Raw genomic sequence first — 25,025 nt, 5'->3', positions numbered from 1 at the left:
TTTTGACATATGTGTAACTAAAGACAAATGCCTTTGTCTAAGTTTAATAGTCTTCTCATAAATTATGCTTCTATCTACATTCAATCACTTTAGAGATGGGTAGGTAGGAGAAATAAACATGTTTCCCTACATATGCTTTCTGGAAAGTGTTTGTCATTCTCGAGCCAGATTACCTGCAGATGACAAAAGAGGCAAGCAGTGCTCTTTATACATGTTGTGTTCAATTAAGAGGTTGATTCTGATGATGGAGACAGGAGTAAAAAATGAGAAATAATTTATAAAAAGAGAAAAATAATTATTTGTCATTGTTGGTATTCTGATCTAAACAAACTTCTTCAACCGTAGCAATAGTAAGCAAAGTTGAGCAGTCCTGTGAAGGCACATTCTGCTGTCCTGTATAGTGTCATATTTTCATTGTTGAACAGAGATGGTGTCATTTTTACTGTAAGTCCCCAAAAGAAAACCCAAGTAATGGAATTCAATTAACACATTGAAAAGCACCCTAAACCCTAGATCACATCACATAGCATTTTTAGTGTCATTTTGAGTATGAGTTGCCTAGAATTGTGTTAATCCAAGTAACAAGGAGCCCTGTTATACTCAGGGTATAATATATGCTAATAGTTCACAACCTAGGAGAACAGGCTTTTAGAACATCGCTGCAATGGTAGCCTGGTCTTGTGGATGACATGTTTGTTCCCCTCAGAACTTTGAGTACTGAAACTTCATTCAATAGAATATGATCTGAAGGTAAAATCTTCTGTTGGGGAATATTATTTTAAGGTGTTTTTTTTTGTTTGTTTGTTTATGTTGCATTTGTTTAACTCTGTGAAGCTGTGTTACTGTGCCTGTTTAAAACACCTGATGGTCAAATAAAGAACTGAATGGCCAATGTTGAGGCAGGAGAAAGGATAAGTGGAGCTGGCAGGCAGAGAGAATTAATAGAAGGAGAAATCTGGGTGAGGAAAGAGATCGAGGAGTGAGAGAAGGAAGAGGACATCAGGGGCCAGCCACTCAGCTACACAACCAGCAATGGAGTAAGAAAGAAAGGTGTACGAAAGTAGAGAAAGGTAAAAGCCCAGAGGCAAAAGGCAAATGGGCTAATTTAAGTTAAAAAAAGTTGGCAAGCAACAAGCCAAGCTAAGGCCAGGCATTCATAATTAAGAATAGTTTTCCATGTGTTGTTTATCTGGGAGCTGGGTGGCAGGCCCCCAAAGAGTCTTCAGAATGAAATTATATTGAGAGGAGACCATACATATGGGGTCTCTACTATGGGACAGTAACCTCAGGGTGAGAAAGCAACAAGCATCTTGCTATGTATGTGTGGCTGGCCTGGAACTCATTATACAACTAAGCTGGCCTTGAACTTGGGATATCCTGCCTCAGCCTCCCAAGTGCTATCATTACTGGTATGTACCACCACCCCATGCTGGGCTGAAGTCCTTGTAAGGGCAAGAGCAGGCTTCTTTAACACACACCTTCTCCATGTAAAGACACCCTGAAAAGATTTCTATAAGCCAAGGGTCTGCTGCCACCTTATAGCTCTCCAGAATTGGAGAAATATCTGCTGTTTAAGCCATGAAGACTATAGTATTTCCTCAGGGCAGCCAGAACTAAGACAATTGGTATCTGGAAAATGTTTTTATTAAAACCTGAGTTTTATGGTCAGGCTTAGCAGCACATGCCTATAATTCCTGTACATAGAAGGCTGTGGCAGGAGGTAACAAGCTTGAGGCAAGTCTAAGATGTATTGTGACCCTGTGTCAGAAAACAAAACACAGAGCAAAAATTAAAAGAAAACAAAACCATCACCACTACAACCAAAAATCAAACCAAAAACAAAAAAATGTCTCCCAAGCAAACACCTGGGCTTTCAACTATGAAGGGATTCATCTGTAAATCATGAAACCTCCTGAATTTGGACTTTTTCCAGAGTTTTGTATTCAATTGAGACGTCAAGCTAGAGCTATGAATGCAAATTCACTGCTGTTGGATTGTAGCAGAGTTCATGGAGAAGTCTCAGTGAACTGTGGTAAAGGCACTGAAGGATGGTGCTTAATAACCTTCTCAGGACTGATGCAGCCTGTGTGTGAAGCCCCGGAGAGCCACTTGACTAAATAGCACATGCTGGCAAAGCAGGCCTATATTTCACTTTAATGTGTCCCGCAAGTACCCAGCGATAACAGATGGGAGGCAAATACTTTTGATTGATGAAATTTTTGGTACATTTGAAATTAGCTTTGATGATGACAGGACACCATTCACTATTTTTCTAGCCTGAAGAAGCAGACACTAATAAAACTGTGGTTTCCACTGAAGGAGCTGAGGGACCTCCTACTATGTTCAGACTCAGCTAGCAGTCTATGATAATACTTGTAAATTGCATTTGCGTATGAAATTTAACTAAATTAACAGATTTTTTTTTTTGCTTTTTTGCATTTTTTTTTGAGATAAGGTTTCTCTGTGTAGCCCAGGCTATCCTGGAAATATCTCTGTAGACCAGGCTGGCCTTGAACTCACAGAGATCCACCTGCTTCTACTTCCCCTGTGCTGAGGTTAAAGGCATGTGTCACCACCCTGGCTGAAATTTAACTAGATTCATAACAGTTAAATAACACACAAACTTGCATGGTAATTTGTTATATAGAAATGATATAAAATATGCTATGTAAATATTTAATATGTCTATATCATAAAATGACATTTAATGTAAATGAAATATATAAAACATAAAGCATATATTTGTGTAATTTTAGTGAATTTCTGCAAATTGGGCTTCTTCGAAATATATATTTACTTTGTGGGCAAATGAAAAAACCCTAAGAAATAGGTAACCAAAAAAATCTGCTTGTCATATTTGAATCATTTGTTAATGTTTAAAAAATAATTAGCTCATTCTTCTGAAATGAGATGTTTTGTCTTTGGGCTGGTAAAATAGTGTAAGAAAGAACATATTTAAGCACAAATGTTTTTTACTATTTACTTGTTTAATCAATAATTAATTAATTAAAAGTGTATGTGTGTGTGTGCCTGTGTGCATGTAGGGACACAGTATGTATGCAGGAGCCCTCAGATGTCAGAAAAGGACATCAGATGCCCTAGGACTGGAGGTATAGGCAGTTGTGAGCTGTCATGTGGGTTCTGAGAACTGAATCCGGACCTCTGCAAGAGCAAAAAAGTGTACTTTACTAATGTGACACCTCTCCAGTCTTAACAAAATGTTTTAAAATATGGAATCTCAACCTCTGTACTACAAGTTTGGTCAAAGACAGAGGAGAAAGAGCAATATTTAATCAGATAAACCTCTGTTCTTCCGGAACTTGCATGAAGTAGGCTGTGACAGACACGTTCGTGACTCTGGGAGCTGGATCAACTAAGAACATGTTTGTACTGACTCACAGGCTATTTGCTCTTAGATTATGCTATAAAGGTTTTTAATATCTGTCATATTATCTATTAAGCATGGATAAGGGGATGGTGTCAGTAGTTGGGTCTGGGAAATCCCCTGGATCTTGCTGGGCAGAAAGGCATGAGGATGGGGTTCCTCAATGAATCTGCAGAGGGAGGGGGCTGAAGCCCACTATCTCTGTGGAAGAACTCAAGAAAACCCCCTGTGCTGGCTTTTCCTACTCTGTGAATAAATTTACCGTGACAGAAAGACATTCCTGAGGAGCTTAAATTATACTTGCAAACTTATAAAGGACAACCAAGCAAGTTCAAGCCACTTAAAGTTGCTGTGCTACAAAGAGGTGACACTGTTAGCCAACTTTATATTCCACCAATATGTATGCAAAGATTCATGTTGATCAATAAAATTCTGAACCCCAAGACCTCAGATAGTGCTACATGTCAGTTACTTAATTATAAAACTCATGGCTCAATTGGGCCTGAGATGGCAAGTGCCGTTGAGTGGTTTCCTTCCCTGCTTTCCAATACAGAAGAACAGAATGTTGACTCAGACACTGGAAATGCACGTGGAAAGAAAAAAGGGATATTTACTTTCTATTTGAAGAAACAGCGTAAACAGCATTTTAACTTTGGTAATTTCTAAGTCAGAGACTGCAGAAAATATTCACTTTTTATATTTTCTTAAAAACCACCAATTTATACACAATTGGGGAGAAATCAGTGAAACCTCCAGAGTTCAGCTCCTAACTCACACTCTTTCCTATATCCCGATCTGCTCTGAGTGTATCTGGGGCCTCCACATGCACTAGGCTCACTTGCAGAACTGGCTATAGGTCACAGTCTGCTGAGTCCCTCTTTTAATGTTCATAGGTGCAGTTATGTGTCTTGCATTAACTGATATCTGTCCACTGTATGGATACATAGAGTTTTCTGCTTGTCTGTTGGGCATGTGGGTGACATACTGCTTTGAGCTACCACCAATAAAGCTACTATGAACATTCATGTGTACTCTTGGTATTGACATATGCTTTCAATTTTTGGTAAGTATGAAAAACATTTTCAGTTGTCTATTAGAGGAAAATACTATTTTCATTTTGAATATTGGAAATATTTTAAAAGTTGTAAGATTTGATGAGTATATGTAGAGTAGTTTTATATTAATATAGTACAGGCTGATAGAAATATTTAAAGGTCAACCAGCTAGTACTTATTGAAATTAAAAAATGTTTATCCTCTGTCCAGACATTCATCCTTTGCTACGCTGGAAAAATCTCTCAGCTTCTGCGTGCCTCTGTATCTCATGGGCAGAAAGAGGAGCACAATATATAATACGTATTTGATAGATTCACACATAATTAATGGAAATTTAGTGATCATTAACATTACCTCATGAGATATGATGGCATTATAAAAAATATTCTCATTGTTTTTTATTACTACTCATGAGAATATATTCAGAAGTCCTTTGTCAAATATGAACAGAAAAATGTTATTTTAAAAATGTTATTCTAAAACTAACAGTAGTTAGCTTCATTGCTGCTGACATGACACTTCCCTACATGTTGTGTGTTACTGTAGTCAATGAGACCCTATATGCAAATTCTTTGAAAGACAAAGGCATAGTAAGCATCTGAGAATACATTGAATCATACAGATTGGTTCTTAGCCTTTTAGGAGTAGGGGTGGATCTGCATGTCCTACTTTTAGGTAGCTGGATAAGGATTAGCAGCCTTGAAGGCCATTGAGGATGAGTTTCTCTCTCATAGTCAGTTGTGGTTCTCATTTCCCACTTTCCTAGTAATACTGAGAAGGAAAACATCACAACCTTCCCTCCTGAGTATTTAACATATCATATGGAAGGGTAGTGGGTGTCAAGGCTTTGTTGAGGTCTATTATTGGAAAGCTACATCTTCATGGTCAAAAGAATGAAATCTGAGTTTTACCTTTGGCCCTAGGTGGAAACAGGTCATTCTGATCTGCTCCAAAAATTAGAATTTTGCATCCTGTTTTCTACTACTTTAAGAATTATTCCAGATAGTCTGTCAATCACCTTGTTAGGGAAAGTGATTCAGGGAAGACACACCAAGAAGATGGGAGAAATAATTGTCTCCTTAATGGGATAGTGTACTTATATTTCCTAAAAACCCTTCCCCCATTACAGTTCCTACCCCTTTCCCCAGACATTGTGTGAAAGTTTCAAAAGAAATGAGACTTTCTTTACAGTAATGTTACCCAACCTTCCTATCCTGGAGAGGTAGACCTTTACCTTATCAATTGCAATCCTGCCAGATGCTCACAGTGATAAGGACCATCCAGTTCTGAGATCATACCTTCAAACTCCACCAACATCTCACAGATGCTTGTTGTGGAAATCATGAATATTAGTCCTCTTGGAGAAGTAAATACCTGTGCTCTTGAACAGACCCACCTTACTTCTTGCTGAGGATACTTTTCTCCTACCCTTCTTCATTAAACTTGTAATAAAATTTCCAATTCTGCCAGCTTTAGTCCTGATAGTTTCAGTGTCAGAACTGAGAATCCTAGTGTGGCCTCACTGGGAGGCCCTAAACATTTCTGGGAAGTCCTCCTGCTGCTGATGGTGACATGGAGGAACTGTAATTCTTCTACTTGTACACTAAATGCTGACCTTCTCTTTCTTGAATATTGGTCAAAAGCTTGGGAATCTCTCCCTTTCACTCTGGGCTTTCTCATTCTTTCTCTGAAGACTTCTTTTCTACCACACATCGACTTCTGGACCCCCATTGTTGAACATGCTGACTCTCTTTAATGCTAACAAAAAAGAATGAAGGCCTGGGGAGATGACCCCATAGTTAGAGTGCATGGGCAAGAGTGAAGATTCTTAGAATGCATAAGATGATGGTTTGGGTGTGAATGCCCGCTTGTAATTCCAGTAACAGAGGAACCACAGAGCAAGCTGGCTAGACTGGCCATATCCCAGAGCTCTGGGTCTGATTGAGAGACTCAGCATCAATGAATAAGGTAGAACAGTGATCAAGGGTGATTTCCAACACCAACCAGGGGCCTCCACATGCATGCTTGCACATGTGCAAAAACATCCATGTATATATATATGCACACCACACACATCCACACAGGCACATATACACACACACACACACACACACACACACACACACACACACACACACACACTCACACAATACAGATGAAAAAATGGAAAAAGGAAGAAAAGTTCATGCCTTTCTTCTCTGTCTGTCTCTTCTTGGCAGCTGCCCAAATATATGGCTGCTACATTTGCTCAAACCTTAAAGAAATGGGACCTGAGCTTCCTTCAGCATCCACCTTTAAAATCCTTTATTATTAAAACTAAGAGTCCACAAAAGGAAACTCCAAATTTCCCCACAACCCAATAATAAAAGAATATGAATCAAAAAGCATTGTAATTGTCTTCACACAGATTTTATGTAATGCAGGCAGAGAAGGAATACAGATTGATATCCATACAATTAGGTGTAAATAATTTTCAAATAGGTGTCAGTAATTTCTCTATTTTTTCCAATTTTGAAAAGAGAATATTTAAGCATATTTTATTTTCCTCTTTACTTTCCTTAGTTTTGAACACAAACTATAAATGTTAGTATATAAAACTGATCAACTCAACAGTAAAGCAAAAATAAAAGTTGGAAATGGGCATTGTTTTGCCTTGGAATTATTTATTTGAGTTTTTATTCTAGAACATTCTTATTCTATGGTTATATACAAAGAATACAGCAAAATTTCAGTTTCTTTGGCAAGTCTGCTGTGACTGGCAATAGCACGTGGCTGACATTTTATTCTACCCTGGAAAGACTCACAATGAAGGAGCATAGGTAGACATGCACATAGTAGCGTACACATTTGATTTCCGGGCCTCTGCATTTCCTTAGGGGTGAGAATCCCTTCCTGCACAGGCTATCCAAACATTTTATGAAATAACCATTTAGACTTTTAAAAGACATTTCTTATTTAGTGTAGAAACACCACAAGGGAGCAGATGTGTGCAAGGATAGATAAAGAAAGAGAGAGAGCTTTGGAGCGACATTTCAGTCTGCCTCTCAGACAATCTTAGGTGCGGTATAACAAGAACCCACTAAATGTGGTCACGGGTGGGTATTTGATTGGAATTGTTCCTTTTACAAGACGCAACCACACTTCTTGCCCATAGTTTAATTCAAATAAGGCCTCTCCAGTCAAAACTCTATCACAATGTATTTCATTGTCAGTATTTTCAGACTCAAATGTAAGCTTGTCTACTCCATCAACCACTAAAAACCCTGAGATGTGAGCACTGAATGACTCAATAGTATATCTGAATATGTACACTCCAAGGTATGGAATTCTGAACCTTCCAGTGCTTGGGTTATATGAAGCCCCATAATTGACACTTAGATCATTGAACAGGATAGGACCAGGTTTTGTCATTCCATGAGTGTGAGATACGAAAAACGCCACCATCGGAGCATATCTGTAAGATCCTTTGGAAAAATCTGTTCAAGGAAAAACATGGCAAGAGTTATTTTTCAGGTCTTTATCTTGTTTTTCCTCCTACAGTTCTCATTTTATCTCTGCCATACACTCTTGAGCAGAAGCACAAAGGTCTCTATCAAACTGAGCAATGCCCATGTGTCTGGATGCCTGCCTCCACTGTGGGCTACTATGTGGAAACAGTCTCCCGAAGCCTCAGTTTCTCCATTTAGATCAGGGTCAATTGTGACATCCCTCAACTCTCCTGTAGAAATGCCTGCAAGATCATCTGCACACTGCTTTATGCTCCCTAGAGATAAAGGAATTCAAAGCACATCTTTTATAGGATGCCAGAATGCCCTGCAGGGACTGAGGCCTCCAGGATGGAGAGTCAAGTTTCTGTGATAATTTCTAGAGGCTGAGACTAAAGTGAAATGAAGCTTTTGCTCATCAAGGAGAAGCAGGCAAAAGCAAGTTTCTGTGTAATTAATGCCCCATACACTTAGGAAAGATTTAAAATGGACTAAAATGTACTCTTGAACATAGGAAATAGGGAAAGTCTGACTTGAAATATTCTGGGGTCATTGAAGATTGTGTATTTAAAATATATACATTTAAAATGCTGCACACATTTTCTTATATAAAAGTCAGGAGTGCTACATTAAATTTAATATTATTATTTTATGTATGTGTGCATGTAAGCCATAGGCTAGCTTTCAGAAGTTAATCCTCCCCTTTCCCTGTGGGAGCTGAGCATCAAACCCAGGTGTCAGCTGCCTGCCAGTACCCTGTCCAGCTGAGCAGCCTTGGGGCCAGGAGTGTTGCACTCTCTGAGCAAATGTACAACTAACACCAATCTATGGGAGTGAAGAAAACAGGAAAAACAGTCTATGAAGGCACAAATGGTCTTTCACAACTATTTCCAGCATGTGTTTGTACGTGACACTGCAAAGCATAAGAAGGTGAGACTTGTACCTGGTGCTAAGGTGTTATCTGCCAGGCTCTTCACAGCGCAGGTGTCCCCCGTGAAAGGGTGCCGGCAAGCACAGATGAAGCTGCCTCTCCCACTGATGCAAGTTCCACCGTTCTGGCATGGGAAGCTGCTGCAGCTGGATTGTTCCTGGGCTACTGAAAGGAATCACAGCAAAAGAAAAAAAAAGGGATAACCTATTTTCATCTCAAACAAGAGTCTGTAGCAGGGTAGTTGAAATGCTTAATTTGGAATAAGGAAAATGTGTGTTTAGACCAAAGCCACTCACTTGAAGCATGGGACTCCAAGCAGGTCTTTTGTCTCTGGCACTCATCAGGGTGGGTATGGGACTTCATGCAAAACCCTTATATCTGACCCCATTGTGTGATGTGATGATAATTTTGTGACAAAATGTATTGGAGTATATACACTTTTGGACAACTTTGGAGCAGAATATAACTATCTAAATACAGGACTATTCAGACTAGATTTGAACTAGAACAACAAGGATCAAGTTTCAAATCATTACAGAAGAAAGCTACCTTTTTATTTTAATGATGTATTATTATTTAAAACATTTGTGTGTTCATGTGCACACATGTGTGCCATATGTATACAGATTCCTGCTAATGCCACCAGAGGAATTTGGATTCCCTGGAAGTGGAGTTATAGGCAGTTTTGAGCTGCCTAGACTGGGTGCTGGGAACAGAATCAGTGTTCTTTGTAAGAGTAGTAAGTGCTCTTAGCCTCTGAATCATTTTTCCAGCTCTACCTTTTTAACACTAAAAGGAAAAAAAAAGACCTTTCATATTTGATCACCTAAAAATAAAATCTTATTTGAAAGTTAAAATTTTAATGAGTGACAAATTAAGAGAAAAATCTTAGCACACAAATTAAGTAACATATTTATAGTTCATGGAAGCCTCTGATGATCACACAGAAGAACATTTCCGCTTAAAAAAATGGAAAATGGCTAATGATATGAGCTGACAGTTCATTAACCCAAACCACAACAAGTCTCTGTAGGTTTTCTTTTTTGATTTTTCAAGACAGGGTTTCTCTGTGTAACAATCCTAGCTGTCCTGGAACTCGATTTGTAGACCAGGTTGGCCTTGAACTCACAGAGACAGAGATCCCCGTGCCTCTGTCTCCCAAGAGCTGGAACTAAAGGTGTGGACCATTGCCCGGCCTCTCTGTAGGTTTTTAAACATCTTCAACATTGCTATGGATTACATGACTTACTATTATTAAATTATAGTAAATTTAGCCTTAATTAAGTCATATTTCTGTCAGGTAGCAACATTTTAAAAAGACAAATTATTCAGATACAAGGATCTGACAAAAAAGTTTAAATGTTGATTGACAGGTTAATGGCCAGACCCTTTAACTGGACAATTTGGTCATTGTCACCAGCACTGAAGCACTCATTTACTTAGCTCCATACTTTCTGGTCTGTGTACACAAAGATCACTGCTCAAAGGGCCTTTGTAATATCATTTCAGTTTAATTTATTTTTATCTCAAAAAATTAAACTACATTTTAATAGCCAGTTATTCAGTTTGCAAAACCTCAACACACTTAGTTTACTGTCAGCGAGGTTACAGTTTGCACAGGACATACAAAATAACTTAATTATGCTAGAACTTCAAGTTATAATAGCAGGTATAAGCATAATGGAAAATTATGTAATTCAGAGAAAATGCTGGAAGAATCCCCATTTACTTGCCACAATTTCTGTTATGGCACCACCCTGTGGCAGTACTGTAAATTTAAAATTCACTGATTTCAAATTTTGTGATTGTAGATCACTTAAATTTTGGAATCCCCCTCCCTCCAGCATACCCCTGCTCTGTCTTCATATGCATATATATATATATACACGTATATACATATATATATGTATATATATATATATATATATACACACACACATACATACATACATACACACACACACTTACACAGATATATAGCCCTATCTCTCTATCTCTCTATCTCTCTATCTATCTATCTATCTATCTATCTATCTATCTATCTATCTATCTTAGCTATCTATCTATCAGAGAAAGGTATATAAGCCTCTTTCTATATATATATATAGCCACAAATATATGGTACAAATGATGTGTACCCTAATAAAATTTGCCTGAAGTTCACAGGATAGAACAAGCCACTCAATGAAACATAGAGGCCAGGCAGTGGTTAGGGTGATATTTTATTTGTGCCGAAATGTGATTTTATTTGCATGTTAATAAATAGAAGTGCCTGGGGGTCAGAGCTAATAACAAGCCATTTAGCAGAAGTCTGGCAGTGGTAGCACACATTCTTAATCCTGATCACATGACAGGCAGATCTTTGTGTGTTCAAGGATGCAGCCAGCATGGAGACACAGGCCTTTAATCTCAATACCAACCATAAAGACCTGGAAGTCTGTATAGACAGGCAGTGATGAGGAGGTCATGTGGTTGAGTTTACAACCAATGAAAAGGTAGAACAGAAAGTCAATAAAAAGACAGACACACAGGAAGTAGGTCTCTTTTTGAGGGGAAGGATGGCAAGGGCAGCAGGTGGTAAGAAGGTGGTCTCAGCTCTTAGCTACTGCTCTCTGATCTCTGGGCTTTTAATTCTGCATTTGGCTCTGTGTTTCTTATTTAATAAAACCATTCAGAATTACATCTACAAGTGGTTGCACACACCTTTTATCCTAGCACTCAGGAGGAAGATGTCCATCTGGATTTCTGTGAGTTCAGAGCCACCCTGAACTACATGAGATTGACTCAGTTTAGGAGAGAAACAGAGACAGGCAGTGGTGGCACACAACTTTAATCCCAATACTTGGGAGTCACACACTTTTAATCCCAGCACTTGAGACCTCATGCCTCTGCTACCAGTATTTGGGAAGCACATACACCTTTAATCCCAGCACTAAGAAAGAAGAATTATGCCTGGATGGAGAAAGTTATGTAAGTCATGAGGAGACAGAATGGCTGAAGCCTTTTCTACTGGAGCCCTTTTCCAGCTGAGGACTCAGGGACATTCAGTCAGAGGGTTCATGGAGATGCTGAGGTGAGAAATAACTGTGGCTTGTTCCTTTGTCTCTCTGATCTTTCAGCATTTACCACAACATCTGACTCTAGGTTTTTTATTACAAGACCTTTAGAAATTTGAGTTTTATATATATATATATATATATATATATATATATATATATATAAACAAATGCATATGCATATACACACATACATATATACTTGTATGCACAGATGCACACATGCACTTACACATACAGACATATGCACAGACATAAATGCACACACATACATAATGACAGATGTACACACACAGGAAGAGATATGTGGGAAAGCACTGCGATTCAGGGTGACTTTTAAGTGTATTAACACTGAAATTTGGTAGATTAGGTAGTATCAGAAAAGGAACAACAAAACCTCTATAAATGGTTCATACTCTGGAGTTGTACAGCTGGATGAAATGAAGAACCTCTACATCTCATTTTAAAAACTGTGTGATTTGTTTTTTTTAATAATTGTTTTAAGTAAAAATTTGTATGTTCCATTTCCACATGTGTATTAGCAATTTACTAAAAATGTGGTGAAACTTCATGCTTGTATTATTTAATGTTTTTTAAAGAGAATATATTAGTATGTTCCTTGAAAATTCAAAAATGATTTAATTTTTCTTTATATATTCTTTATAAACTACTTCTCTCATCTAGGAAAGTATTTGAATAGCTTAGTTCGTATATTTCATGTATTTCTATATATTACATTCAATGTATTTGAAGAAATGTTATAAACTGGCCTGCATTTTTAGAACATGTTCACCCCTTAAACATGTTCTTTCATTTGCAGTTAGATATTCTAGATCTTAGCCTACTACTTGCTAGCTTGAAAACTCCCAGCGAGTCTCCATTGCTTGTTGAAGTGTGGCTCCTTGACCACAAAGCATAAGCTCCATTCGTCTTCCCATCCTCTGACCTAGCACTGTGATTAACCTCTGGGAGACTGCTCCATTAATAAGCGTCACTAGCAATGAGTTGATTACACAATAGAGTAGCAGGATAATGAATTATTTTGGAAACTTGATCAGCTCTATAGTTCTGACTGTCCAAGATAAGAAAGTCAATACCAACTGTAGACTTGGTCTGTAAAGACACCAGACCTACTCCAGGGAGAAAAAAATAAGACACTATGAAATGATGGGTTTCTCTCCATTGCAACCAATTCCATTCACTTCTCCAAGGCTAAGACTTCTGCTTGGTTTTCAGTGTCCAGTGTGTATATTCAGCTGTCACTCTCCTGCCCCATTACTTTCTGTGATGGTTTCTCACTTTGCTCTTATCTCTTAGCATTACAGAGTGTGTTGCCTACCCTTCATCCCAATCTTTCTGTGGAGTCACAAATCATCAAGAAGGATCTAATTCTGTCTAGTTGAGTACCTGAACTTTATCCTATTACTGTAGTAGTCCAAACTTCTTGTGACCACGTAATTGCTTACTTGGACTTCTGCCCTGTGCTTTCTGATCACCTGTTCGCAGCTGTCCACATCTGTTTCCACTGTTTCTCTTTTATGTTGCATTCTTTGCCTCACTTGCTACTTAAGGTATTTCTGGCCTTCAAGTTGAGGACACAGTAACTCACATTTTAAGATGTAATATTCATGACATCCAGTACTGGACACATTATGCCAATTGAGTCTCGACAGTAGAGACTACAGTGACAAATGCTAGTTGTCGCTTCTGAAGAGAGTCTACATTTCTTCCAATGCAACGTAAGTCATAGGTCTTATATATCTTTGCATCTGTCTCAGTTCTTTTCACAACAGGTCATTTGTATTGTGATGTTATTAAAGGGCTCTAAAAGTTTACCTCAATTTGTTTGAACATGTGCTTATGATTAGTATTGACAATAATTAAAGTTATCATACTTGACTTGATATCTCTGTCTGTAGAAACTATGCTTTGTTTTATTTTGTGTGAATGTGTCAGTGACCCATGCCAGCACATTTATGTTGTGTGTTTAGCTAATCAATGCTGAGACATGTCATGACACCCTGGTAAGTATTTGGCCTCACAGACAGGCAAGCATGGTTGATAACAGTATGCCAGTTGGAGTTCCTTGTAGTTTGCTATAACCCTACTTTTATACATCCCATGACTCATATTGCTCTTCTTTATTTCTATAGTACTTTGAAAATGGTTAAGTGTTCAATAAGCAATTTTCCTGGGATTAACATAGAAAAATGAACTCTGATAAAGCAATTTTGTCACCTTCCTTCCTCCCTGCTGCTACAGTTACCTTCACTCCCTCAATTATTGCCCAGTGTTGTATGTCCTCTTCTTACACCTACGACACTTGACTATAACTGCTCATGTGCCTTTGCTTCTACACTCTATGAAGTCAGGGCTCACAGTTTACTCCTTAGACACACCAATATGAATTCACATAGTATGTGACATGCACAAAATTGCAAAGCTTTACAGGATGAATGAACAAGTTAATGAAAGTTTGAATTAGTGGTTAGTTATCCAAATTCTGTTTTCACAGTTTCACAAAGATCACATGGGGTGTGATGGAGATAAGTACAATTAGTTGAGCAGTTTTACCAACTCAATGTCCTACTATCTTGTGCAAGGAGCATGGCTAATCTTTCAATGCTAATTTCCCTACAGAGAGCATGACTAAAATTAATTTTCTATTGTCTTGGAATAGGTCGGGAATCTCTAGGCTATGCATTTTGAACTCTAATATGCACTCCAGTTGCGGTCTCTTCTTAATCCTATTATAACATTTCATAAAGGTCAGTGGTAATTTGAGCACATTAGAGAGCTCCTTCCACTCCAGAGCACCTTGCCATCCCGAACACTTGCAATTTGTGATTCTAAATGCCTGCTCCATGTGTGAGCTGCCTGAAGACAGGCACTGACTTGAAGCTATAGTCCATCTACTTAGTTTTTCACAGCACTCAATTCGAACTTATTGCATTGGAATTTCTTGACTTAACTAGCACACTGTGTTCTACTTTATTCTTATTTATTATATATGTAGTAGATTGTGTGATTTATAACACATAGTTATACACACAAGTTACTATTTTACTTTATGAATAAATAAATAAATAAATACATAATTCATTTTATTGTTTACTTCTGTTTTAGCATCAATATCTCACTTTTTATTTTTTTCATTTAAACTAGCACTTTTTAACCTGTGGGTCATGACCCGTTTGGGAGACCAACAGCCCTTTCACAGGGGTCACATACCAGATATCCTGCATATCAGATGTTTACTTTATGATTCATAACAGCAGCAAAATTACAATTATGAAGTAGCAACACAAATAATTTTATGGTTGGAGTCACCACAACATGAGGAACTGTATTAAAGCATCACAGCATTGAGAAGGTTGACAAGCACTGATTTAAACAATAATATTGCAAAGGGCTAGTAACTGTGATCCCTGCTAATGGTACAACAGAGTTTCAAAGGGATTAGTGCAGAGACCGGCCATGCTGCTTCTGGCCAGTTTCACAACACACAGGTGAAAACAGCCTGTCACTCGCTGTGTGATTTTGCTGCTAGGTAACTGCCCTCACCTTCCTTTAGGTTTCATCCTGATTCCAGTGATTGACAAAATCCTTCCTCTCTCACACTTCCAGGCATATTTCAGTGTCATTCTGCTTCCCCATTTATTATATAAGACTTAACCCTTCATTACTCTAGAAATATTTCACATTCCCTTCCTGACAAGTCTTGGAAGTGTCAAGATGTATGCATATATTCAGTATTTGAATTTATTCTATTTACTCATATTGTGATCACTAACATATAACTGTGTAGAAATACTCTTATGTTTTTATTGCATTTCTTTAAAAATGTTAATTTTTTAATAATTATCTTTCTTTTACATTATATCTGTTGTTCTTGATACTGTTTTCTTGGTCACCTTTTTTATAACCCTTCAAATGTTGTATTAAAGAACATTTAATTCTATCTGCAATCTAGACTGGCAAGAAAGCTTTTGGGATCCATTTATCCCCAATGCTGGGGTCACTGGCATATGCATTCATGCCTCATTGTTTTGTATGGGTGCTAGGGATTCAAGCTTAGGTCTTTATGTTTACAGAACAAGTACTTTTATATATTGAACCATCTCCACACTTCTAGAAGTTCAAATTAATACTTAAAATTATGCAGTGTAGAAAAAAATTTTCATAGTGGTGTTGACTAACTTTAAAAAAATTGATATCCAATACATAAAATATAATTCTATTTTGCCATGTTTTAAATGAAAAATGTAATTAATGAGCAGCAAGAAAACATACTTATGGTATTTGATATACAGAGCAGTTAGTAATCAAATTTTCTTTCAAGTCTTAGTGTCGGTGGAACTGTACTGCTGTGGAAACTTGCCTGAACAAACATGCAAACCTAGTTGATGGGTAGATAAATGCAGTCAATTGTTTCATCTCCTCATCCCCCTTTACCATCAGACCAAATGTTACAAACTTTAGTTCAGAAAATGGCCATCGTGGTGGTGGCGCACACCTTTAATCCCAGCACTTGGGAGGCAGAGGCTGGCAGATCTCTGTGAGTTTGAGGCCAGCCTGGGCTACCAAGTGAGTTCCAGGAAAGGCGCAAAGCTACATAGAGAAATCCTGTCTCGAAAAACCAAAAAAAAAAAAAAAAAAAAAAAAAAAAAAAGAAAAAAAGAAAGAAAATCGCCATCGAGCACGTGTTTCTGACTAGTCACAAACATCCTAGTATGGGTGTGGGGAGTAAGGCTTGTCAAAACTGCCAGTCTTTCTGCTTCTTCCACCATCAGGAAGTGAGATGATACAGAAGGTGAGGGAGTCTTTTCATTCCCAAGAAGCCATGAACAGAAACTTGTTCATTTAATATTCTCTTCAACTCTGATATGTTTTATTCATAGGAACAGTGAAGCCATTCCTCGTAGATAGGCCTATAACCAATTCTGACACAAAGAATATATTTAAGACTTCCATACACATAAAAGAGTTAATGAATCTTGAAAGAAGAAATGGGCTAACTAAAAATGGAAGGGGACTAGGGAAAGGTGGAAAGGGTAAAACACATTACAAATGTGTATTTAAGAAAAGTCATAGTAGAAGCTGTTATTCTGTATAAATAACATCTAATAATCAAAACATAAAAAGAGTTTTGATGTGAAAGAAAAGAGAGGATAAAGACATACATGAATGGAATTGAGAAGAAGTTGTACCATCCTTAAAAGTTGCTTTGTGCTTAGAATTTGGTCTTTGAAATGCAGGATTGTTCCTGCAGAGCAACTGTCTCTGCAGAGGGTGGATTTCTATGCCTGTTAAGAACAGCATGCCTGCCTGACAGTGCTGGGAACCAAGGGCTTCTCGGGGAAAAAATATGGTGCACACATTATGACATCTTCCCTCACTCTATTAAAGAACACAAAGACATTGGCCCCTTCATGGAAGGAGCACAAAGAAGCATACATTCATGGGTTTTCCGAGTCTTCCTGAATGTTTTGCCATACTTGGTCCTCCTGTGTTTTCATTTTTAAAATTATAATACATTTTAGCTGTGGACACAAGTAATTCCAAAGATTGTAGTGATTCCAGAGCATTACCAAATGTGTGGCTTTCACACCTTCTAAAATAAATGACGAGTTCTAAATTCAATCAGCTTTTATAACTTAAATGATTTATAGTTAGCCATTTTATATACAGGTCATCTTTGTCAAATACACCTTAAAGTGTACTCAAAAACTTAAGTAATATAAAAAATCATAACAATAGAAAACTCTGTTAAAGGAAACCATTCTTCAAAAACTTTGTAGAGGGTTGAGAATGTAGCTCACTGTTACAATACTTTCCTTTCATTCACAGGGTTCTGAATTCAAGCCCGAGCACCACAAGAAGAAGCATGTGCAGGTACTTTTTCATTGCTTATCAATGTGCAGGGTCTTGTAAAGTTAAGTCATTATGATTTGTAGTCTGCTCTTTCTGCTATCATGTCACAAGGTACATTTTACACACACACACACACACACACACACACACACACACACACACACACACCCATGTGCACGCTGAGTTTAAAACAATGACTTTTAAAAGACAAAAACTTGTAGAAAAATAAAAGTAAAACAATAAGATTAAGTCCATAATTTCTAGTGATAAAAGTAAGTAGATATGTATCAAATATTGGGTGAAATAATAAAAATGTAAGCTGTTGAACACAGCTAAGGAAAATTGTATCATATAATTATATCTAGATACTGTGTCATAAGCAGAGCATTTTCTAATCTATAAAAAACTTGTAAGGTGGTCAAGTTATTTTATAGATGATTTACAGTTTAAAACATAAATGGCATTTCAAATAAATGCTTTACCAAGAAAGATTTGAGTCCTGGTTCTACATTTAGTGTCCAGTAGTCATCACAACTGTCTCTATGAAGTCAAAAACACCAGAAATGGTTGAGAGTGGTGAAAACAGTGAAGTATTCACTAGGCCTTTTCTTCTAACTTGCTTTTATATTCACAACACTGATGACTTTTGAAAACTATGTTGATACAGTGCCAAATATTCTGTACACTGAAATCTTCTTTGGGAGTACAGGAATGACTATGGATAAAAGAGTTTTGTTACATGACTCGACACTTAAACACTAGGGAGTGGGGAACAAGCAGTCTGCTCACTCTATAGTGATATTGAGGATTCTGTTGCCCTTGACAGGGCAAGCAGCCAATCTCTCTCCAGGGATAAGTCAGCCAATTGCTGTACAAACAAACCTTCAAACATGAAATTAAAATGCATAAATCTTTGATACCTATCTGGGTAGTGTATAAAAACAAATCAAGTGTTAAGAAACTAAGCTAGAATAGCTTCTTAGCTATGGCCTGGTAGATACCATATTTAGCATAACTGAACACCAGGCTTTCCCTTTTACTATATCAGGTAAAAGCAGATTTCATGAATAACTCATGAGACTTTCAGTAACTTCCCTGTGGCCAGGTCACAGGAAAGTCACACTGAAGTCAGTATCAAGACTTGAGCAGTATCAATGGAGGTCAGTCTTTGAATCCTTGATAAAGGAAACTCCCAGGGACATCAACTTTGGCCACATGAAATGCTCAGTTACAGCCATACTCCAAAGAGCATGGAACACAGGAAAGAGAAGCAGGAGGGAGAAGGCCCAGGAAGACAGTCTCTCATCTCTGGAGGTGAGGACTGAGGATGGAGCCTGAGGCAGCAGATCAGGGTACCTGATAACTGGAGGATACTTTGGTTAATCTCTGACTGTCCCTGGTTCTTCAAAAATAAATGATAATACCTGTCTTGGTGAAGGACACAACATATCTAGTATATCTACAAAGCCTGCAGTAAGTGATGTTAATAGTGTAGTATTAGTGTCAGGCCTCAAAGTAAGTTACAGTTTATTAAAACTGAAACTAATATACAGATTGTTCGCTAAAAAAAATCACATTTTTGTAAATCTTGCTAAAATATAAATAATGTGATAAAGAGGTTCCAGAAATGATGGTGTGATCCTCTGGTGTCAGTTAGTGGAAAAAAAAAATGGAGCTCTGGGTTCTAACCTACAATATCAAAAGTCAAAGGTCACTGTTGTAGAATATTACTTAAAGATGTGTTACGTTTGTTTATGCTATAAAATATTAGTCTAATGATGCAAAGATGTATTGCATTCTTTTACGTTGCATTTGTTTAACTCTGTGAAGTTGTGTTACTTTGCCTATATAAAACACCTGATTTGTCTAATAAAGATCTGTATGGCCCACAGGTAGGCAGGAGAAAGGATATGCAGGGCTGGCAGGCAGAGAGAATAAATAGGAGGAGAAGAAGAATGGAAAGAGGACAACTAGAAACAGAGGAGCGGAGGATGCCAGGAGCCAGCCACCCTGCCACACAGCCAGACACATAATGAGAAGGAAAGAAAGACATACAGAAATAGAGAAAGGTAAAAGCCCAGAGGCATAAAGGTAGATGGGATGATTTTAAGTTAAGAAAAACTGTCTAGAAACAAGCCAAACAAAGTCTGGGCATTCCAAAGTAAGAATAAATCTCTGTGTATTTATTTGGGAGATGGTTGGTGGGCCCCCAGAGAGCAAAGAGTAAAAACAACAACAGGGTACTAGGCAGTGGTGGCTCATGTCTTCAATCCCAGAACTTGGGAGGCAGAGGTAGGCAGATCTCTGTGAGTTCAAGGTCAGCCTGGTCTACAGAGTTAGTTCTAGGACAACCAAGGCTACATAAAGAAACCGTGTCTCAAAACAAAACAAAAGTCAAATTTAGCCAGTGTGGTGGGTGGTGTATGGCACAACTGGCAAAGAGCTGCATCAGATGAATTATTTTACTTTATAATGACTTTATCTATTTATTTTGATGTGTGTTGTATCTGTGTATCTCTCTCTGTGTTAAATATATATATATATATATATATATATATATATATAAAATATATGTGTGTATGTGTGTGTGTGTGTGTGTGCTTGTGTGCTTACACTGTGTGTATCAGAGCGTGTGCCCATGAATGAGCCAGATGTTGGTGTCAGAATGACTTCCTCAATGGCTTACCATCTTATTCTTCGAGGGTTCCAGGTCTCTTCACTGAACCTGGAACTCACCATTTCTGCTAGACTGGTTGGTAAGAGAGAGCTCCAGGGACCTGCCTGTCTCCCGCCCACTCTGCTGGCATTACAGATGTTCACAGCCATGCCTGGCTTTTTCATGGGTTCTGGGAATCTGTACTCAGGCCCACAGGCTTTCAGAGCTGACACCTTACCTTCGAAGCCATCTCTCTAGCCCCTCAGGTACTTTATCTATCATCCCTGGTCCTTGCTTGCTCAGCTGTCCAAAGAATGCCACCAGTTTATAGTCCACAGCAGGAGGGTCAAGCTGATAGGTGAGCAAATGCACATTTGCTTGAAAGGACCCCATTTCTTACAAAGTGAATTCATTGAAAGTGATTTCCGCATTGCACTTGGAATTGGACCAGTGCCTCTGTGTCTTGGCATTATTATTGGTGTCTTAACTGTGATGCAATAAAGAAGTTTTAATTATTAACTTTGATAGATAAGACCATAAAATTTGATTGATAAATAAATGCTTAGGAAGGAATGTTATCAAGGCCCCATCAGAAAAACAAAAATCAGAGCTGTGTTATTTCCTATCATATTCTTAATCAAATATTAAATCAATCACTCATCTGAGAGCAATCAGCAACATCTGTTGATGGTCCTGCTATCCTCTCATACCCTGTTTCAAAACTTCAGTGGTTGTTTCTCTCCTCTGCAAGCACCTTGCGTCTGGGCTGTGAGCAGTGTGTTTCTCACAGTGATGCACTAGAGTACATTTCTCCCAATGACCCCAGTAAATGACCTATTGCAGTCCAATCATTTCAGCAGAAGAAATAGCTGCAGAGGGTTGACTTGTTTTGTTTTTCTTTCTTAAGGCTATTAACTAAAGTAGAAACTTAGTGCTACAGTGAGGACCAGAATCAAGGCCTGACTCTCAGGTCCTCACTCTTCCCACTGCTCCTGTTGTCTCTTGATTACACTCTCACAACACTTTTCAAGTCCCCTCTCAACCATCTCTTCTTACTTCTTACCCTCACTGTGTTGGCCCACATTTATTTAGTAGGGCCCTAACTTGTGTCCTAGTGTTGGTCTGTGTGACAATGCTTGACACTACAGCAATGTCATACTTTTGCATCTCGACTTCACTACAGCCAAACCACTGCTCTGAACTGTTAAACCTATCTTACTTTTTCAAAATTATATCTAAGTGCAGTTTTTTTCCTTTTATTTTAAAAATATGGAACACTTCACAAATTTGCGTGTCATCCTTGCGCAAGGGCCATGCTAATCTTCTCTGTATCGTTCCAATTTTAGTATATGTGCTGCCGAAGTGAGCACCTAAGTCCAGTTTTTTAAACATCCATGGCTTTCTGTATTCTGCTAAAATCCAATTGCTGAATAGTCTCCTTAAGTAAGTCATTTCAGAGATATTCATTGAGTGTTTATTTCATATTGTACCCGCTAAAGCTCAAATGAATATATGGTCTTATTTAAAAAAACTGTTAAACTCTTATTTGTACAACAAATTTCTTAAGTAGATGCATAGAGATATGTTTTAAAGGAAAGAGTTTGATTATTTTATAGTGGTCTGCTAAGAAAGAGTTGAAACATATAGATAGGATGTCTATTAAAGTTCAGCAGCACATTGATAACTAACTTACATTCAATCAGATGCAGTAGAGTGCATTAAGCACCTTGCATTACCCTACTTTGCCCGAGTATGAGTGTCTTCCTTGCCTCCAGCCTGGTTCTAAAGTAGGATCTGCTCAGTAGCATGTAATCTATAGCATGAAAGAGGTTCAAAGTTGTTATTCAATTCCAACTTACCAGGAAGTGTAATGCTGTCTGTGTTTCTTTGTGTCCGACCTATCAGGATGGTTGTCACGTTCACTGATTTCTTAAGTGCATTGGGTTTCTTCTGCAGTTTTGCCTGCTTCTGAGGCTTGACAATATTTGCCAGACCGTCAGACAATAACTGATCAACTTTCAAAGTTAAATTAGATAGAGCAGCTTGAGTTTTAATTTTAACTATTGATTCCACAAGTTCTGTCAGACTTTTCTGAGAACTCTGACTGTCAGGCAGAGGACCTTTGGTCCATGTGGGTATGGGAGCATTCTGTCCACATGCACTTGCAGAAGCATTGTGGCATGTCATTGAAAGCTCATGGACAGTTTTGTTAAGCAAAGAGAAACTCACTGAAAGATGGATAGATTTTGCTTCCAGTGCTTTAAATCTGGAAGTTAATACCTTCAGTTGAAGATCAGTATCTTTCTGGTTTGATACCATGTCACCTTTTTTAAATGAAATATAGTAAGGTATAAGTGTCTTGGTCACTTTAGATTCAATGCCTTGCAAACGAGATTCAAACTCTTTGGCAATCTTTGTTGCTGAGAGTATATTTTCTTCTAAATAACTCACGTTTTGCTGACATTTGTTCACCTGGGAAGTGGTTTCATTGAACATTTGATAAATCTTTTGAAAATTTAACTGATTTAGTTTCTCATCTTTGGGAAAAGCTGTAAGAGCTTTAGCAATTTGTAAAACAAAATTATACTTCTGATTGTCATTGACCAAAATCTGAATAGAATCATTCAGATGCTGGAACTCAGAAATAAATGTCAAAATGGATTCTATATTTTGGTTATACTCATGAAGCTTCGGATTATCTGTCATAGAACTTAAACTGTCCTTCAACACATAATTATCTTGAACAAAATCCATGGCGTTGTTTATGACAGTCATTGTCTTATTTAAGCCATCTTCTGTTTCCAAGACATGGTCACTGATGCGTCTTTCAAAGGCTTCACCCTGGCTCTGCACTTCGTTTCTGAGTAAGTTGTGTCTTTTTGTAAGTTCTTTAGTAAGAACATTTAGGCGGTTGATAGCACCAATCAGGTTTTGTAGCTCTCTGCGCGTAACTATGGCTTCCTTGGGTTCATGTATAACCTGCTGTCGAATAGACGACCTCTGCTCCAGCAAAGGCTGAAGGATCTCCATGTCATATGTCAAATCATTCAGCTGCTCACTTATTTTATCCACCTTGATGTCCATGGGAAAGATAACCTCAGACAATGTTTGGTTTAACACATGCAGATTCTCCTCTGTGTCCTTAAGTTGAAATTTAAAATCATGCCTGCACTTAGATAGCATTTCTTCACATTCTCCCCTGACTGATTCCTTTTCCATCTCCAAACTAATAGTGAGGTTGCTGATCTTACTCTCCTGGGCATGCAAATCACTGAGCATCTGCAGTAGCATCAGACCTTGCTTGCTTGCTGTCTCTTGTAGAATAGAGATATACTTAGTGACATTACTGCTGCCTGATTCCTCAGTGGCAACATTTTCTGTTCCTGATACTTGTTGAACTGATAACAGCTGTGCGTGTGCTTCCTGCATTTTAGAGAGAGTTTCATTGAGGGATTGGTGGTACAGAACAAGCTGCGAGTGCTCTTGTCCTAAAGCTCCTTCCAAGTGAGCCTGCTTGGCTTCTAGCTCCTTGACAGGCTTCTCACAAGTCAAGGCCATTTCCTGCCTAACATTTGTGATGTTGTTCTTTAGATCTGTGATGTCCTTCCATGTGGGTTGATTTTCTTGCGTTAAAACCAACTTTTGCTGGGCTGTTACTGAAGCCAAGGAATGGTTCACTTGTAGAACTGCCTGCCTGGTACTTTCCAGGTCTTCTGATAGACTTGACACAGTCTTGAAGAGCTGAGCAATGGTTTCCTGCATGTTATTTTGGAAGGCTTTAAATTGTTCTTTTACTATATTCTTTAGCAGATCATCAATGTCTTTTGATTTTAGAGCTACAAAAAATAAGAAAATAAATAGTAAAAATACATAATTTTGAATTATAAAGTCATATCTGTAAAGAGGTTAAAATTCTAAGACCAAACACTAACTACATATACTAATGTACTAATGAAAATAATCCTTCCATACCTATATTTGTGACATTTGAAAAATTCACTTTTCATAAGTGAATCACTTTTCATAAGATAATCACTTTCTTGACCGGTAAATCTGACATGAAGAATCAGTTACCATGTATAACACACTAACACTGTAAACCAAAAGTTCTATGTGCAAAAGGAAAAAAGGAACTGCTATTTACTCCAGACAGAGATGGCTCTACAGGAATCCTAGGTCTCAGTGTGAAGGAAAATAAATCACACTGGGCTGTTTGTCTGAGTAGATACCTGTTGTTAGTATATGACTGTATTATCAAGTGTCCACTAATTACGCGCAGCACTTACATTATGAACTCATGAATGCTAAAAATTCACAAAGAAAAACTTTAATAAGTTGGTGGAAAATATAAATATCCATGCCACTTAACAATGGTTTATAATAACAAGTAGTAAAATGAGTATGTTTTATAAAATGAGTGAAACTCACATTAAACCAGGAATTTATGATATGTTTATAACTTTTTGCACAATAAAAGGAAACTTGACAGTAGTGAACACTTAATAGTGTTCCTAACACCTTAAACATACCTGATAACACATTGGGGCTGTGTGAAACCAGAAAGCAAGAAGGAAAGAAAGAAA

The 25,025-nt window shown here is 37.9% G+C and overlaps 1 protein-coding gene and 1 non-coding gene across 3 annotated transcripts in view; both read right to left on the bottom strand.

The window, feature by feature from the left end:
* Positions 1-6,827: 6,827 nt before the first annotated feature.
* The window catches only part of Mmrn1 (multimerin 1), a 42,294-nt gene continuing 24,096 nt past the window's right edge, over positions 6,828-25,025 (bottom strand). The window contains exons 6-8 of one of the 2 annotated variants that reach the window (XM_042273380.2): positions 22,302-24,278; positions 8,869-9,021; positions 6,828-7,916 (exon numbers count right to left, since the gene is read on the bottom strand). In XM_042273380.2, coding sequence (XP_042129314.2) covers positions 7,495-7,916; positions 8,869-9,021; positions 22,302-24,278 — 2,552 coding nt within the window. In that variant the 3' untranslated portion in view covers positions 6,828-7,494. The remainder of the gene's footprint in view (positions 7,917-8,868; positions 9,022-22,301; positions 24,279-25,025) is intronic. The other variant, XM_042273381.2, reaches the window with a different exon arrangement.
* Positions 21,706-21,812, bottom strand: LOC121828469 (U6 spliceosomal RNA). Its single transcript, XR_006070930.2, has one exon. It is a non-coding gene; the product is annotated as a U6 spliceosomal RNA (small nuclear RNA).

Source organism: Peromyscus maniculatus, chromosome 3 (assembly GCF_049852395.1).
Source record: "Peromyscus maniculatus bairdii isolate BWxNUB_F1_BW_parent chromosome 3, HU_Pman_BW_mat_3.1, whole genome shotgun sequence".
NCBI lineage: Eukaryota > Metazoa > Chordata > Mammalia > Rodentia > Cricetidae > Peromyscus > Peromyscus maniculatus.
Note: the sequence above shows the minus strand (reverse complement) of the source record. Positions and strands in the feature narration are given on the sequence as shown.